At 43.4% G+C, this 13,936-nt stretch overlaps 1 protein-coding gene across 6 annotated transcripts in view; it reads right to left on the bottom strand.

The window, feature by feature from the left end:
* Positions 1-11,726, bottom strand: part of LOC121916478 (splicing factor SWAP) — a 239,106-nt gene extending 227,380 nt beyond the window's left edge. The window contains exons 1-3 of one of the 6 annotated variants that reach the window (XM_042441582.1): positions 11,170-11,726; positions 1,924-2,093; positions 1,231-1,365 (exon numbers count right to left, since the gene is read on the bottom strand). In XM_042441582.1, the coding sequence (XP_042297516.1) occupies positions 1,231-1,365; positions 1,924-2,093; positions 11,170-11,468 (604 nt within the window). In that variant the 5' untranslated portion in view covers positions 11,469-11,726. Of the gene's footprint in view, positions 1-1,230; positions 1,366-1,923; positions 4,624-11,169 lie in introns of those variants that run through there. The other 5 variants (XM_042441580.1, XM_042441581.1, XM_042441585.1 and 2 more) reach the window with 5 other exon arrangements.
* Between the last annotated feature and the right edge of the window lie 2,210 nt (positions 11,727-13,936).

Raw genomic sequence — 13,936 nt, 5'->3', positions numbered from 1 at the left:
CAAAACGTCCAATTGCACCCCCTGGAATCTTCAAAGGGGGCTCTCAGATATTTTGGAGCTAGTTTTAGGGATAGGAGTGCAACTAACAGTTGCCCATTCCCGTGTAAAGGATTCCAATATTAAAGCGGATCCTATAAACATCTACACTTGAGAGACACTGATTAACATACCTTTGTTTGTTGGTATTTTACTTATAAAACACCAACATGTTTTCCAAATTGGTTAGTAGAACCCTTGTCTTTCAGAGCTGAGTTACTTGTTTTGTAATTTACAAGTTTCAACTTATACTGTGCTTGTTAAGAATATCATGATCAGACCAACACCCTATTTCAGCAAACCAAGGTGCTCATACCACCATATTAACTGCAGTCAAAACAGATGTAAAAAGCCCACATGCATGACATGCACACTCTCGTTCATATGCACCAGCAATCTGTGTTCAGAGACACATGGTGTCCAATACTGGAGCCAATATACAGCTAATATAACAAGGCAATGACAGCCTTGTCCTCCCCAAATGTGTCCAATCCAATCCCCTCTTAAAAGCTATCCAAGCTGATAGCCAATCAAGAAAGAAGGCCAAAGGAGAAAAAACCCTGTCAATAAGTCATGTTAATGCAATTGCCACACGCTGCATTATATGCAATGGTGAAATCTTCTCCATTTTGCATACACTACAAGTTGCTTTCAGGATTCCAGTGAGAAAACAGAATTTCTAAAAATCTGTTAGATAAACACAGAAGAAAAAAAAACAGAGCACACAGAACTCCATACCTTAGAACAGATTCATAAAACTAAAGGTGTTATGAAGGAGTTCATGGCTCCCATTGCAGCCTGTATGCCTCCTCTTAAATCAGCATGGCTTTTTAAATGTTACTGGATTGCAATTCCCTTCAGCCTAGCTGACACAGCCAAAAACAAGAGATGCTATAGCTTCAGTTAAACACGGAGGAGGCCACAAACTGTGCCTGCCCTGTATCCCCCATCTCAGATGGACCCATCACTGGTAGCCATAATGCTAGTATATAGAAAACAACTGAGCAGATATTTGCCTTATGTGAATAGATGACAGCCTCTTGACATGCTCACTGCTTTTTGTAATCAACATGAGAAGATCACAGATCTGTAAATACTGCTTCCCAGATCTCCAGTAATAATCCACATCTTTAGCTGCAAAGTACTTTTTTAGAAGAAATTATTTACTTTCAGTTATTCCACAGAACTGTTTACCTTTTCCTCTCGAAGGTTGCTCCTCTTCCTCAGTGGGTTCTGAAGGATCATAATAATCACTGCTATAAGTGAAACCCACTGCATTATAGGTATCATCTTGTGCCAAAGCTTCACTCAGCCTCTTATATTCTTCCTCTTTAATAAAAAAGAAAATTCAATTAAGAAATGAACATGATTTTCGTCACAAGTTTGTTTCTTTCTGAATATATATATTACAGTGAAAACCTAACAATTCAAGCACAGACATTACACTAAATTCACCCCATGGGCGGGCCATCTGTGATCACTGAGACTTTTGCCAGCCCAAGAAGGCAGAAAGTATGTGCATTTCTGATGATTATTTTTCTCCTGCATAGAAGTGCCTTAAGAGTTAAAGTCATTTCTGCTTATAACAAAGAATAAGACATGAAGTTTTCATTGATACAATACTGTTAAAGAAGAACAGTTAAAAGTGTCTCATTTCTCAGCCTGCCCTCAAAACTTGGGCAATTTCTGTGTGGCTCTACATATAAACTATCCTGAGGTCCTCAGATACGCAAAGACGCTTGTTTTTCGAATCCACTGGGTACTGTCAAAATAATATCAGAAAGAGTGAGTATATAATGAGTGGGAACAATTTTTTCAATTTAAAAAAAGTTATTTTAAATTTGCAATTAAAGGTGTTCTAACTCAGAAGTTGTCCTTGAGCAATACCTTGCCTTGCCTCCTCCTCAAGCAAGTCCGTACGCAAGGCTAAATACCTCTCTTCATCACAGAGGGCTTCTATTCTAGCCTCCTCTTCAGACAACTGGTAGTCTCTGTTCCATGTGGAATATTCAGCATCATATTCAGAAAGGTCGTGCAGGTGACCACGCCCATCATACCTGCAACATGAAAAACATGGTCAATGAAAAGAACTTTGGGCTTTAGTTTCAGTCATTATACAAATACTTACCACATACAATTGGGAAATATGATTTAATAAATTAAATTAGGGGTAATTTAATCTGACTAATATTAAACACCCACTTCCTTCTTTTAAAGAGAAGTCTCAATTCCCCCTTAAAGACTGACTATTACAGTTAAAGGCAAAAAATATCTTAATAATTAAAGAGGAACCAATTCCTTCAAAGCTCTTACCGTCTATGGTTCAACCATTCAACACCCTTGCCAAAATACTTTTTTTCTGCAAAGGCCAATAGCGTACATTTACACAAACCCAAATACATAAATACCTATCCGTAAGAACCAAACGGTCGCAATTTCCTCGCTTCTTTCTGCTAGTCTTGAATTCTCAGGAGAAATCTTCACCAAAGAAACTTGCGTCCATTGGAGGTAAAATGATGGCTAGGCTCGGCCCCTAGCCATGCGGCTGAGGAAAGAAGTGCTGGGTTATGTGATAGAGAGACAAACATGTATAGGTACAGTAACAAATGTGCAATTTAAGGAGGTTCTCTAGAGAGGTTGCAACAATAATGTTGAGATGCACACGCTCCATCACTGATACATTTGTGATTTACTTGCAGTTGGTAAGCAGCTGTTCCCTTGCTCACCTTTGATAGGTTACAATCCTCCTAAGGAAAGGATACTTTTTAAAAGTTAAGAACGTGACACAAATGTATGAACTGGATTTTCATGGGATAAATTTCATGATTTGTTAAAGTCTAACCCGGTTTGGTTTATTGAACAGGGTAGACTAATAGTTCAGTCCTTTCCATGTGACCAAGAAAAAGTGAGCTAACAACAGTAAATTCCACCACTCTGGGAAGGACACTGTATACCAAATATGAATGAAAGCCTTGTTGGATCAAAACAACTGTAACTAACAAATTGATACTAGGAGGCCAGCCCTGCTATCAAAAAGCATTTTCCTGGCATTGAGACGTTTCTGTGAGCATACTGATGCCAATTTTACTTCCTCAGAATACAAATACAGCATCAGTCACCTCCACCTGCACAATTGAAAGCAGTTTAGTACTATGCTTGAGTGTACTGTATATGTTAAACCTCCTTAATTTACAAATGTAGATTGTTTAATGATCATAGGCATATGAAGAATTTGCTCGCACCATTTTTTCACAGCTGATTCATTCCAGACTGTAAACTTCCCTGTAATTCCTTCTTGTCCCCAACCAAAAGATTACTGAAAAATAGGAAATAGACTTGTGGTACTTTATAAAGACTTACAAATTTGATTTGGTATTAGTTTTTTGTGGACAACAGAATGATCCACATGGATTAAAATATAAAATGCTTGCATTTAAACTGCTATTCAGTCTGGTTAGCCTAAAGCTACCATATATACTCAACTATAAGTCATCCTCATGTATAAATTGAGGGAAGTTTTGGGGGCCAAAATTATGGATTTTGATATGACCCATGCGTGAGTTGAAGGTGAAACCTCCTAGGGGCATGTAAAGGATGAAGCAAAGGAAAACAATGCAAAAGAACTTTACAAAATCTCAGCAAGCAGAACTGCTTGTGCTCACATTAAAGGCTGGATGGATGAGAGCGTAGAGGTGGGTCAGTACTTCCTTCCATGACAGATTACGCTCTTGCTTTTACCAGGAGATGGTTACTTTTTCAATAAGAGTTAAAGTATAGTACTTACATTGACCCATGGATAACTCAACTCAGGTTTTGGGGGTCAATTTTTTGACTAAATATTCTGGACTTAAAGATGAGTATATACAATAAATTCTCCAACCATTTCAGCATTACGTCTTGATGATGTTGAGTACCTTTAAGTCATTTCCTACGTGTGGGGCCCTAAGACTAGATAAAGAATAAAGGATTTTATTTTTAGTAGCACGTAACCAGGAGGAGTTAAAATTTTGGATGGAGTATAAAGATGGGAATGGCTCCGGGCATGGGGTGCACTGAGGGGATATTTAGAGGTTTTTGTAAAAAAAAAAAAAAATGACTAAGATATAAAAGTATATATATATATCGAAAGTAGATAAATCTGTTTTGTTTTGTAAAATCTCAAAAATACTAAATAAAAAAAGAAAAAGAAAACTGCTACTGATGCCAAAGTGATAAATTTTGATTACATGGTCAAACAAGATATTTTTAGTTTCTAGGATTAAGAAGAGAGTACATGGTGTAGTGGTTTTGAGTTCTGGACTACTACAAGGCTTCTTAGCAAGACATGTTCATCTGAGGCTAAGGCTGTATCTGCACTGCAGAAATAATGCAGTTTTAACACCGTTTTAAGTGCCATAGCACAATGCTGTGGAACTCTGGAATTTTCTGTGGAATTTTAAGGGCTATTTATCCTTTCCTGTCAAAGCACTCTGGTGTCCCCAAAAACTATAAATACAGTCAGCCTCCATATCCATGGATTTTTTTATCCATGGATTCAAACATCCGTGGCTTGGAAATATTTTTTTTAATGTATAAATTCCAAATAGCAAACCTTGTCTTTCCATAAGGGACTCCATTTTGCTATGCTGTATTTGTATTTAATGGGACTTGAGCATCCATGTATTTCGGTATCCACTGGGGTCTTGGAACCAAATCCCAGCAGATAACAAGGACCCGCTGAACTAGGATTCCATAGCATTGTGCCATGGCAGTTAAAGTGGTGTCAAGCTGCATTAATTTGCAGTGCAAATACAGTCTAAGGCGCGTTACAGACCGCCTAAAAGCGGCGGTCTGCCAGCGCTGCTGGTTGCTCCGCGAGGGAGCCGTAGCAGCCAAACCGCGCGGCTCCCGCGCAGAGTAAAAAAGAAGCCCCAAAATGGCGCTTCTTCCCGTGGCGCGGTTATGACACCGCGAGGCGCCAATGGCGCACTCGTGACGTCATAAGCGCTGCGCGATGTGCGGACGCTATGCGTCCGACACGTAATAATGGCAGCGCCTGTGTGTATAGGGCGCCACCATTATTACGCCCCCGTCACGTGCTAGGGGTGAGGCCGGTGTGGATGCTAGGTCCCCGGCCAACCCCTAGCATGTGATGGGGGCGCCTCAAGAGCCCGTCTGTAATGGGCCACCGAGAATGTGACTTGCCTAGGGTCAGCCAGTCGGTTTCCTAAGCAGGGATTTGAACCCTGGTCTCCAAAGTAGTAGTCCAGTGTTTAAGCTACTACACCATGCCAGCTCCTTATGAAACCTTGAAACTAAAAATTACTTGCTTGAACATGTAACCAGAAAAACATTGATCACCTGGCATCAGTAGCACTTTTCTGTATACAAACAAATAGAATATTCATTTTAAGGTTCTACTAAACATAAAATCCCTTATGCTTTGTCTAGCCTCAAGAGTGCAATCACTTCACGAATATTTATTCCAACATGAAAATTAGTTCTCAATTTGGAGCCTGGAATCTCGTCAACTGACATGGCTTGGGTGAAGCAACAATGGAAGGAGCAAACACTTAAAATATACCGCATACCCCTTTTCAAACCAAAGCCCTTTAGACTCTGCTGCACTGAGTGCGTTTCAGGACTTCATCGCTATTTGAAATAATGCCCCTTTAGACTCACTGCCTCTAAGAAAATCTCTACCTAACCACTCACTAGCAAACTACCTAATCATCAGCAAACACTGTCCAGCCTTGGGGGACTCAAACTGGATCAGGAAGAACCACAAAAGTCTAGCTAAAAGGTTTAGCATAAAATAGAGCATTAATAGGAACTGCTTAGGGGAACATATAGATGAGCCATTACCTAAATGCTGTAAAACCTGTGAAACTATGACAGGTTCCATGTAGCCATAAATCGCTACATAATTCTGATTGTATGATGAACAGGTAGGTAAATATTCAATAAAGTAAAAATGAATTATAGGTTGAGTATCTCTTATCTAGAAATTTGAAATCCAAAATACTCCAAAATTGTCTACATGTGTGCCTGAGATAGTGACACCCTTGCTTTCTCATGGTTCATCTACACAAATTTTGTTCCATGCACGACGTTATTAAAAATTATTGTCAAGGAAATTATCAGGCTATACGTATGAAACATAAATGAATTTCGTGTTTAGACTTGGGTTTCATCTCCAAGACATCTCATTATGCATATGCAAATATTCCAAATTGCTCCCCGTTCAAAAAAAATTCCAAAATCCCAAACACTTCTGTTCCCAAGCATTTCATACAAGGGATACTCAACCTGGTCTTTGGCAGAATTATTAGCAGCAGGTGGCTAGGGATTTTCTGTTATACAAACTAGGCCCACATGCACTGGAAATAACATTAATGTGATAAAGTGTCTAGAATATTAGGTAGTAGGAAATCTGACTGAAGCCTGTATTCACCTTGAAATACACTGTGAGGCCTTAAGGCCTCATCCTTCCATGGTTAATTGCAAGATGTCACCTAGTTATCACTGACACATGTCAGATGAAAATATTATAGTTGAGAAAAGGTCTCAAAAGTTATGAAGATGTGTCTATTGTGGGGCAGCAGCACAAGACTTAACTACACAATCCATCAACCTCTCAACTTTTTGACAATCATGTGGGAAGTTAGAGCGGACAGACTGTGTATGTAAAGTTCTCCAGAACTGCTACAGAAAATTACTATCGGAAGAAGTCATAATGGAAGATGCAGGCCAGGATTACCTTATTTTTGAAATACATCTGGATTCCAAAGGAAAATTCAGTGGATTATTAAATTCTTCCTCAGTGTGTGTGTGTGTATAAACGTTAGTCTTCTCTCAGTTCTTAAGAGGAGTTATTATGAACTTTGGTTTGAAAAAGAGATTACTCCAGTTCCCAATACACATATACCCCACTCCTACAAAGGGGAGAGGTTCAATAATCCAGTAACCCTCTGCCAGGAGGGAAGGGGTACGGTAGGGGCAGAGGCTCCTAGAATGATCAAGGCCAAGCCATCTAGACTCAATCCTCAGATATGTGACAAGATGAAACTTTTTTCATCAAAGGCTACCAATTTTTTTGCCAGTTGTATTCCTGTGTCTTTACCAGATATTCAAAATGAAGCAGTTGCTACTTTGAATTTTTCCCCAACTCTTCTTCAGTGGCTCATCTACTACCACCATGAAAACTAATTCCAGAGGAGCAGCCATATTAGTCTGTTAAGTAAACAGAACGAAGAGTCCAGCAGCACATTACACATTGATTGTGGCTCAACCTTTATTTTAGTTACGAGTCATTATAACTTAGATATGCTGTCTCAGTTTAAAACAGTAGTAGAGATCAGACTTTTTTGGCAGGCCTATCCAGATGATTTTCAAATTATGGATGTTAAGGTATACATTGGCAGCTTTTAATATGCACTGGCTTCATATATTCATTTAACTAGTGTGTTGTGTCTAATTTATTATTGTTCCCTACCTTAATCCATAGGGGAGGTGGCTAATAAATACTATTGTTGTTAGTCGGCTCTTCTTATACACAGATTTTTTATACACAGATTCAAGCATCCACGATTTGAAAATGTTCCAAAAAAGTATAAATTTCAAATATCAAACTTTTCAGATAAGAGCCGACCTGGATGCCGGGATTGCAGCAGAATCAACTGATGAGGTATCCAGTAAACCCGTTATTGAAGTTAAACTAGATCGGTTTGAGTTCGTGAGTACCGATGATGTGGACAAGATCCTTGGAAATGTGAAGAAGACAACATGTCCCCTTGATCCCTGCCCATCATGGCTGGCCATCCAGGGGGTGATGCCTTGATGGCATTTCTTAGAGATGTCATCAATGCATCCCTTAGGGAAGGTTGTGTTCCAACTTGCTTAAAGGAGGCGGTTGTTAAACCGCTCCTGAAAAAACCTTCCCTCGACCCCCTGGATATGAAGAACTACAGGCCTGTATCCCATCTGCCATTTTTGAGCAAGGTGATCGAGAGGGCTGTCGCCCTTCAACTCCAAGTCATCTTGGATGAAACTGATCATCTAGACCCATTTCAAACCGGCTTCAGGACAGGACATGGGGTGGAGACTGCCATGGTTGCTCTGGCTGATGATCTTCATTTAGGCATTGACAGAGGAAGCGTGACCTGTTGGTGCTTCTAGATCTATCAGCGGCCTTCGATACAATAGATCATGACATCCTCTTGGAACGTCTGGGAGAGTTAGGAATCGGTGGCACTGCACTCCAGTGGTTCCGATCCTTCCTCTAAGGTAGATTCCAGAGGGTGATGCTCGGGGACAGTCACTCTTCGAAAATGGAGCTTAAATGTGGCGTCCTTCAAGGCGCCATACTGTCCCCGATGCTATTCAAGATTTATATGAAGCCGCTGGGAGAAATCATTCACAGACATGGGGCAGGGTGTTATCAGTACACTGATGACACCCAAATATATTTCTCCATGCCCTGATCAGCTGCTATGACAACAGATGGCATTTCTCCCCCCAATCAGTGTCTTGAAGCGGTAATGGGCTGGATGAGGAAAAACAAACTCAAGCTGAATCTAGACAAAATCGAGTTACTTACAGTAGGGGCCCCCAAACCATTGTAAGGTAAATGCAGGTTTCTGTAACTTCTAGACTTGTTTGTGTAAATACTAATAAAGGTTGCAACTTCCAGTCTTAGATGGGCTCACGCTCTCCACAAAGGACTGTGTTTGCAGTCTGGGGGTGCTCCTAGATCCGTTGCTTCACATGAGAAATCAGGTGAATGCGATGATCAGGAGTGCCTGTTATCAGCTCCAGCTGATATGCCAGCTGCGCCCTTTCCTGAAAGTAAAGGACCTAGAAACTGTTGAACATTCACTGGTAACTTCACGACTTGATTTCTGTAATGCGCTCTACATGGGGCTACCCTTGTGCCTAGTCCAGAAACTTCAACTAGTGCAAAATATGGCAGCCAGGCTGGTCACTGGAAAAACTAGGAGTGACCGAATAACACCCGTCCTAAAATCACTTCACTGGCTGCCTATTAGTTTCCGGGCACAGTACAAGGTGTTGGTTATAACCTTTAAAGCCCTACATGGCTTGGGTCCAACCTATTTGAGGGATCGCCTGCTCCCATATAATCCGCCTCTCACACTCAGGGTGGATCTATTGCAGCCTTTAAAAACCAGACTAACTGCTACCTCCCAGAGGGCCTTCTCTGCAATTGCTCCCAAACTATGAAAAAGCCTGGCGGACAAGATCCGTCAAATTGCCAGCTTAGATAGCTTTTAAAAAGCTGTCAAGACGGATCACTTCCGGCAGGCCTTTCCTGAATAAAAGTGCCCGGCCACAGAATGACTGCCCCTCACATCATGTATTAGTCCATCGCTCTGTCCTCGCTATATTTTTTATTGTGTTTTAATAGATATTTTAATCTCCAATTTTAATTGTAACATGTTTAATCCTGTTTTAAGGGGGGGAATTTGGGATATAATGTTGTGAATGTGGATATTTTAATGCGTTGTGAGCCGCTTTGATTGTCTCATCACAGAAAAGTGGGATAAAAATAAGTTTTATTTATTATTTACTTTTAGAAGGGACACCATTTTGTTATGTCATTATCTTTCATGTGACTTGAGCATCCACGGATTTTGTTATCCAGGGGGGATCTTGGAACCAAACCCCAGCGTATAACAAGGGCCCACTGTATTATTATTAGGACCTGCTTCAGACAGCAGATCAGTATTGTTGTTTAAGCTGCTTGGGTGGATCTATTTGGTCAAACACAGGGCAAAAACATCCTAAACTAAATACACCAGAGAGGGAGAGGTTTCAAATGCTCCTCCACACACACACATACACCCCCTGTCTCCTGCCCTCTCAAAGGAGGTGAATCCGTCATACATGTATTTTTGAAGACTGAAAGTCACAATCACATGCTACAACAAAACTGTTACCCTTTAAACTTGATACTAGATTTTGATAGGGGGGGGGGGGGGATTGGCATCAAGTGACAGCAAAAAGAGACTCCACTTACTCCCAAACTGCCTTTGTTAGGATAGCCATATCACCACAAACTAGGAAGCATCTACATTCTGCCAATCTGAATGCTCTACCCATCTAATAATGCTCCTCACTGGTAAACTGCACAGCAATGCAGTCTCAAAGGGGAGAGGAACAGGAAGGCTATGGGGCTCTTGCCAGATCCTGCTTTTGGAGTTTAATGGTTGGCCATTTTAGTAACATGAAGCTGGACTAGGGCTGCATCCACACTGGATAAATAACCCGGTTTGGCACCGCTTTTCAACATCCTGGTTCAAGGCTATGGAATTCTGGGAGTTGGAGTTTGTTGTGGGGCAAGAGCGGAGCTATGCTTGGCTCTGGGCCCACAACAAACTCAAACTTCCAGAATTCCATAGCCTTGAGCCAGGTCAGTTGAAGTGGTGCCAAACCGGGTTATGTCCCCAGTGTGGATGCAGCCAAGGTATGCCTTTGGAATGATCCAACACGGCTTTTCTTACTTCCCAAAACACACTGGAGAAGTAAATCCAGTTGGAGACCACTTGAACTGCCCTGCCTCAATGCTAGGGAATCCTGGGAACTGTAGTTTTGTGAGGCATTTGGCCTTCTCTGTCAGTGTGAGCTCTGCCACCACAAACTACAATTCCCAGGGCTCTCTAGCACTGAGACAGGGCAGTTCAAGCGGTCTCCAATACAGGGTGCTTTGGACCTTAGCTGGCCTTCAACTCTCAGTAGCCTTTCTCCATCGGGATGACCCCTAGGGCAAGGGATTCTGGGAACAGATGTCCAAAGCGTGAGTGTTATGTAATATATAATTAGCGCCATCGCCACTGTCCTGCTTTGGACATCTGTTCCCAGAATCCCTTGCCCTTGGGGTCCTCCCTCCTCCAGACACACTTGCTCCAACTGGTAACTCCAATTCGGAGGAGTCTTCCAGAGGCTGCAACAAGGCAGTTGTCCAGGCGCTGGCCTTTGCCTTCTTCCCCGGGTGGGCCTCCCGTGTCTCCCACTTGGCAGAGGGTCGTCGACAACGCCGCCCGCCGCCCGGCCGCCCCTTCAAAAGAAGCCCCCAACCCAAACAACACACAATGTGCAGAGAAGCGATAGGCGGGCGGGGAGTTGGCTTGCACCGACCTATCGATCATGATCGAGGAGTCTCCCATCCAAGGGATGAGATGGCGGCCTTGCTCTTGCTGCAGCGCCTTCTCGTCGTCTCGGAAGAGCTTGCAGGCGTAGCCGAAGACCAGCAGCTCCACGCGGCCGCCGCCGCCGCCACTCCCGCCTCCGCCGCCATTGTCGCTCCTGCCGCTGTTCCCGCCGCCGCTGGGAGCCGAGACAGCAGCCGGGAGCCCTCCTCCGACTCCGCCGACCGACAAGATCGTCCGCGGCGCCGGCCCGGCCTCGGCCCCCGCCGTCGCACGGCCGACGTACATGGCCCAAGGCGCCTCCTCTGGTTCCCGGGGGAGAAAAGGCGAAGGGAGGCTTCGGTGGCTGGCTGGCTTTCCCGGGCCCTTCTTCTTCTCAGGCCGCCCGCGTCCCCTTCCGCCCTCCCCTCAGCCCAGCTGCCATGGGCCGCCACAAAATGGCGGACGGAGCATTTCCTACAACGGAAGGGAAAGAAGACAGGAAGCCAATGGCCTCCTCCTGAGGGGAGGGCGCTCGTCGGCAGATTCGTCACAAGGAGGGAAAAAGGGGAGATGGTTTCGTAATCATTTCGAAGGGTGTTTTTAAAAATCTGTAAGCCGCCTTAGGTCCCTCCGGGGAGAAAGGCGGGCTATAAAAGAAAGAAAGAAAGAAAGAAAGAAAAGGGTTCTTCTGAGGAACTTCATAGAACAGAATGAGTACCAAGAAGCCAGTGGAGTTACCAGTTATAGCAAGGGGGGGGGGACAACCAGTGAGAGTTACTTAACTAGCTCCTTAGAACAGTGGCTATCGCCAAGAAACCAACGGGGGACTGAGGAGTCGTACTAAAACAAATGACAAGACTTCCCCATAGGGAATAGGGAAATACTTGCCCATAAAGAATCATTGGAGAACACTTGCCCATAGGAGGGTATTTGTCCATAGAGAATTATAGGGGAATACTTGCCCATAGGGAAGCATAGAGGGATACTTGCTCATAGAGAATCATTGGAGAATGCTTGCCCATAGGGAAACATTGGAGAATACTTGCCCATAGGGAAGCATAGGGGAATGCTTGTCCATAGAGCATCATAGGGGGATACTTGCCCATAGGGAAGCATAGGGGAATACTTGTCCCTAGAGAATCATTGGAAAATTCTTGCCCATAGGGCAGGGGTAGGCAACCTTTTTGAGCCGGGGACCGGGGTTGCTGTCCCTCAGACAACTGGGGGCAAGCCAAAAAATAATAATTAAATAATTTTTTTAAAAAAAAATTAATTAAAAAATAAAACCGGGACAAAGTAGGACAAAAAATTCAAATGGAGGACACTTTAAAAAAATGGAGGACACGCTAAAATTTGCTGATTTTTTTAAAAAAATGTTTAATATATAATTCATGTTCGGAGGCGGTCTATAGACAATGCCCCCCTTGCCCGCCCTTGCCCCCCATTGCCCCCCACTGCCCCCCTTGCCCACCTCCTCCTGATGGCCAAAGGCCACAACCCTCACCGAGAGGCCCAAAGGCTCCGGCGGCAACGGCGCAGGACCGGGCTGGGGCCGTCCCAAGGCCGTGCCAGGCCACATCCGGCCGCGGGGCCGCAGGTTGCCTACCCCTGCCATAGGGAAACATAGAGGAATACTTGCCCATAGGGAAACATAAGGCAAGTTTCAATGTTTCCCTATGGGAAGCACTCTGCAATGATTCCTATGGACCAAATAGGTCTCTATGGGCAAGTGTGTCATTTGTTTCAACGTCCCGGGGGACTGTAGTGCTTCATTTTTCCTTCAGAATAAGGAGACTGGCTGTTTGTTTCCCAGCCAGGGGCTCAGGTCGACTCAGCCTGGCATCCTTTCGTAGGTCAGTAAAATGAGTCCCCAGCTTGTTGGGGAGAATAAGCTTACCATTGTAAACCTCTCAAGGAGTGTTTAATTGCATGGATAAGTGGTATCGAAATGTACTTGCTAGACACTACACTACACGCTCTTGATACAGCTAGGACTATATTGGGTTTATAGCGCTGCATCATACTGTTACTCACCTTTAGCTTGAGGTCTAGTAAGAGTCCTAGATCTCTCTCACATGTTAATCCGCGTTTCCTGATCCTATATCAATGCATTCATTTTAAACCATACATGCTGAGACAGTTTGTTGTTTGGGCACAGCTTTCTAATCTGTTACGGTCCATTTGGAATTCTGATCCGCCCTCTAGGGCACTTGTGCCAGACAGAACTTGTGGCAGGCCTAAGCCTTGGATTTTCATGGCCTTTTGGAGAGATTGCCATTGCTGTCCTCTGATGCTGAGAGAGTTGCTTGCCCAAAAGTCATCCAGTGGGCTTCATGGCCAAGCTAGGATTTGAACCCTCATCTGCAGAGGCATAGTCCAACATGCAACCTGAGTAATTTGATACTGGACTATATCTACACCATAGCTCCCCTCCTAATTTGGTGTCATCTCTGCAAACTGATAAGTATACTCTCTGTTCTATCATCCAAGTCATTGATAAAGATGGGGATAACTGTCCCCAGTACAAAACCCTATGGCACTGCTCAAGACACTTCTTTCCCAGGATGGAGAGGAGCCATTGGTGACACCCTTTTGGTGCGGCCAGTCAACTAGTTACAAATCCTCTTAACAGTTGCATTTAGCCCACATTTTACTAGGGTTTTTTGCAAGGATTCACGGGGAACCTTCTGAATCAGATGCACTACACCACAACTTCCCCTAACCTAACAAAGCTTGTAACTATCCAAAAAAAGAAATAGGAAAAGTCTGGTATA

Source organism: Sceloporus undulatus, chromosome 10, assembly GCF_019175285.1.
Source record: "Sceloporus undulatus isolate JIND9_A2432 ecotype Alabama chromosome 10, SceUnd_v1.1, whole genome shotgun sequence".
In the NCBI taxonomy this organism is placed as follows: Eukaryota; Metazoa; Chordata; class Lepidosauria; order Squamata; family Phrynosomatidae; genus Sceloporus; species Sceloporus undulatus.
Note: the sequence above shows the minus strand (reverse complement) of the source record. Positions and strands in the feature narration are given on the sequence as shown.